Source organism: Umbelopsis ramanniana (genome assembly GCF_025399195.1).
Source record: "Umbelopsis ramanniana AG unplaced genomic scaffold K450scaffold_82, whole genome shotgun sequence".
In the NCBI taxonomy this organism is placed as follows: Eukaryota; Fungi; Mucoromycota; class Umbelopsidomycetes; order Umbelopsidales; family Umbelopsidaceae; genus Umbelopsis; species Umbelopsis ramanniana.
Genome location: NW_026252168.1, coordinates 45,515 through 47,385, shown reverse-complemented (window position 1 = coordinate 47,385; position 1,871 = coordinate 45,515). Strand labels below are relative to the sequence as shown.

The 1,871-nt window shown below is 43.3% G+C and overlaps 2 protein-coding genes across 2 annotated transcripts in view; both read left to right on the top strand.

Annotated features, from left to right (window-relative positions):
* Positions 1 to 657: 657 nt before the first annotated feature.
* Positions 658 to 972, top strand: K450DRAFT_260645 (uncharacterized protein; the record flags this gene model as incomplete). Its single annotated transcript, XM_051592192.1, has 1 exon — positions 658 to 972. One exon carries the CDS (start codon positions 658 to 660, stop codon positions 970 to 972), a length of 315 nt encoding a protein of 104 aa, XP_051440681.1.
* A 680-nt stretch (positions 973 to 1,652) lies between these two features.
* Positions 1,653 to 1,871, top strand: part of K450DRAFT_260557 (uncharacterized protein) — a gene marked incomplete at both ends in the record, with an annotated part of 390 nt that continues 171 nt past the window's right edge. Inside the window, 2 exons of the mRNA XM_051592178.1 lie at positions 1,653 to 1,694; positions 1,715 to 1,869. Coding sequence (XP_051440680.1) covers positions 1,653 to 1,694; positions 1,715 to 1,869 — 197 coding nt within the window. The remainder of the gene's footprint in view (positions 1,695 to 1,714; positions 1,870 to 1,871) is intronic.

Genomic DNA, 1,871 nt, shown 5'->3' with positions numbered 1-1,871 from the left:
GGACATTTTGTCTAGTACCTTTTAATTAATGTTAACCCAAAACAAGTGTCACGAAATTGTTACAATAAAACCGCATACAAAAAAAAAAAAAAAAGACAAAGCTCTGGCAGCGGTCCCTATTGTTTGACTGCAAAAGATCCGCACGGTCACAGGGCAACAAATGGTATCAGCAATATGGCTGAGTGATAATATTGTAATTTTACTGGAAATGCAGCAAAGAGGAAGATGGATGGTTCCTGACACATGCCTCTAAGCCATACGGCGCAGTAGATGACGCTGTTCCATACAGCTATTAATTAAAATCGTGCAGAGGAAGGTATAATGCACTTGTTGTCGGATGCCATTATTAGTGGGAGGCTAGGGGTTTAGGACTGGGCATAGTTCAGTGCCCTTCACTGAATATCCAGCCGCAGGAAATCAGACAGGCACTGTTACTGTAGCGTCCTATAGGGAAAACGAAAGGGAAATGTCACCCGTTAGTGCGCTCGAGTATAGTAGGGGCGGATACTTGGAAAGCTCACTGGTTTTGCGCATCAGAGCAACAGCCGTGGGCGGGGGTTTTTTTATTTCAATAGAGCCAATGTTTATTTCAGTGTGAAACTGAGGTCCCAAAAGTTTGAAGCTAAACTATGCTAGAACTTTTTTTTACGTGAATCGATGTCTCGTCTTTACAGCAAGGGCCGTGTTTTGGGTTACGAGCGCGCCAAGCGCAACCAGAACGAGAACACTTCTCTTATCCAAATTGAGGGTGTCCAAACTCCAGTTGATGCTCAATTCTACCTCGGTAAGCGTATTGCTTACGTCTACCGCGCCAAGCGTGAGGTCAACGGTAGCAAGATCCGTGTTATCTGGGGCCGTGTTACCCGTACCCACGGTGGTAACGGTGTCGTCAAGGCCAAGTTCCGCTCCAACCTTCCCCCCAAGACCTTTGGTGCTTCTGTCCGCGTTATGCTTTACCCCTCCAACATCTAAGTTGGATTGGTAGCATACGTAAAGCTGTGTCCAAGAGTCAGAATGGATATTCAGTTCTTGTTGCAGCTGTAGAATGTCATTAAAACAGAAATAAAAAAATTCGAATTGCTGTAATACAAAAAAAAAAAAAAAAAGGTAAACTATGCTAGCTTATAGGGGTATTGAGATGCGGGGGCGGTTGATATGAACAGTGTTGTTAGACCACTCCACCACCCTTTTTTTTAAAAAATTTTTTTTTAATAAACAATCGAACTTTATTAAACTGAATGTGAGGATGTGATATGCCAAGCCGTTACGGTCATGGCATTCCTACAATCCATGTTAAGGAGATAAAAGGTGGAGTAAAGGCACTGACTGAATATTGATACTGATTGGATATTGAAATGAGTGTAACAAGACTGATTGTCTGGGATATCTTATATAACCACTTTTTTTTTTTGTATTCGGGTTTTATTTAGCTATTTGCGAAGCAAATAGTTTAGATTAACTCCAGTTGCTAGTGAGAGCTAAGCTTTTAGCCGTGATGATACGGTATGATTCTCTTCGACACATGCATGGGGACATCAGGTACATACAGCCTTTGTAACGTTGCGCCATATCTATGGTAATCATCGATATCATCTTTGCGTGCATAGGCTGTTACTCGGAACTCTTCCCATTCCGGGATCCAGCTCGTTACAATGGCTATGAGCACATTTTGGTCCATTTCAGGCTCCACTCTAGTTGTAGTTGCATTGACCAGCGCCATCTATTGCGCCGTATGGCCCAGATGCATGCATCTGGAACCCACCTCTTGTCCTCGACACAGCATTTCCAGTGGAATTGCCATATTGATACCAAAATAAGCCCAAATGCCGAGAGTGTCTGTTTGCCGGAGGGCGTACAGATCCTCTTACTGT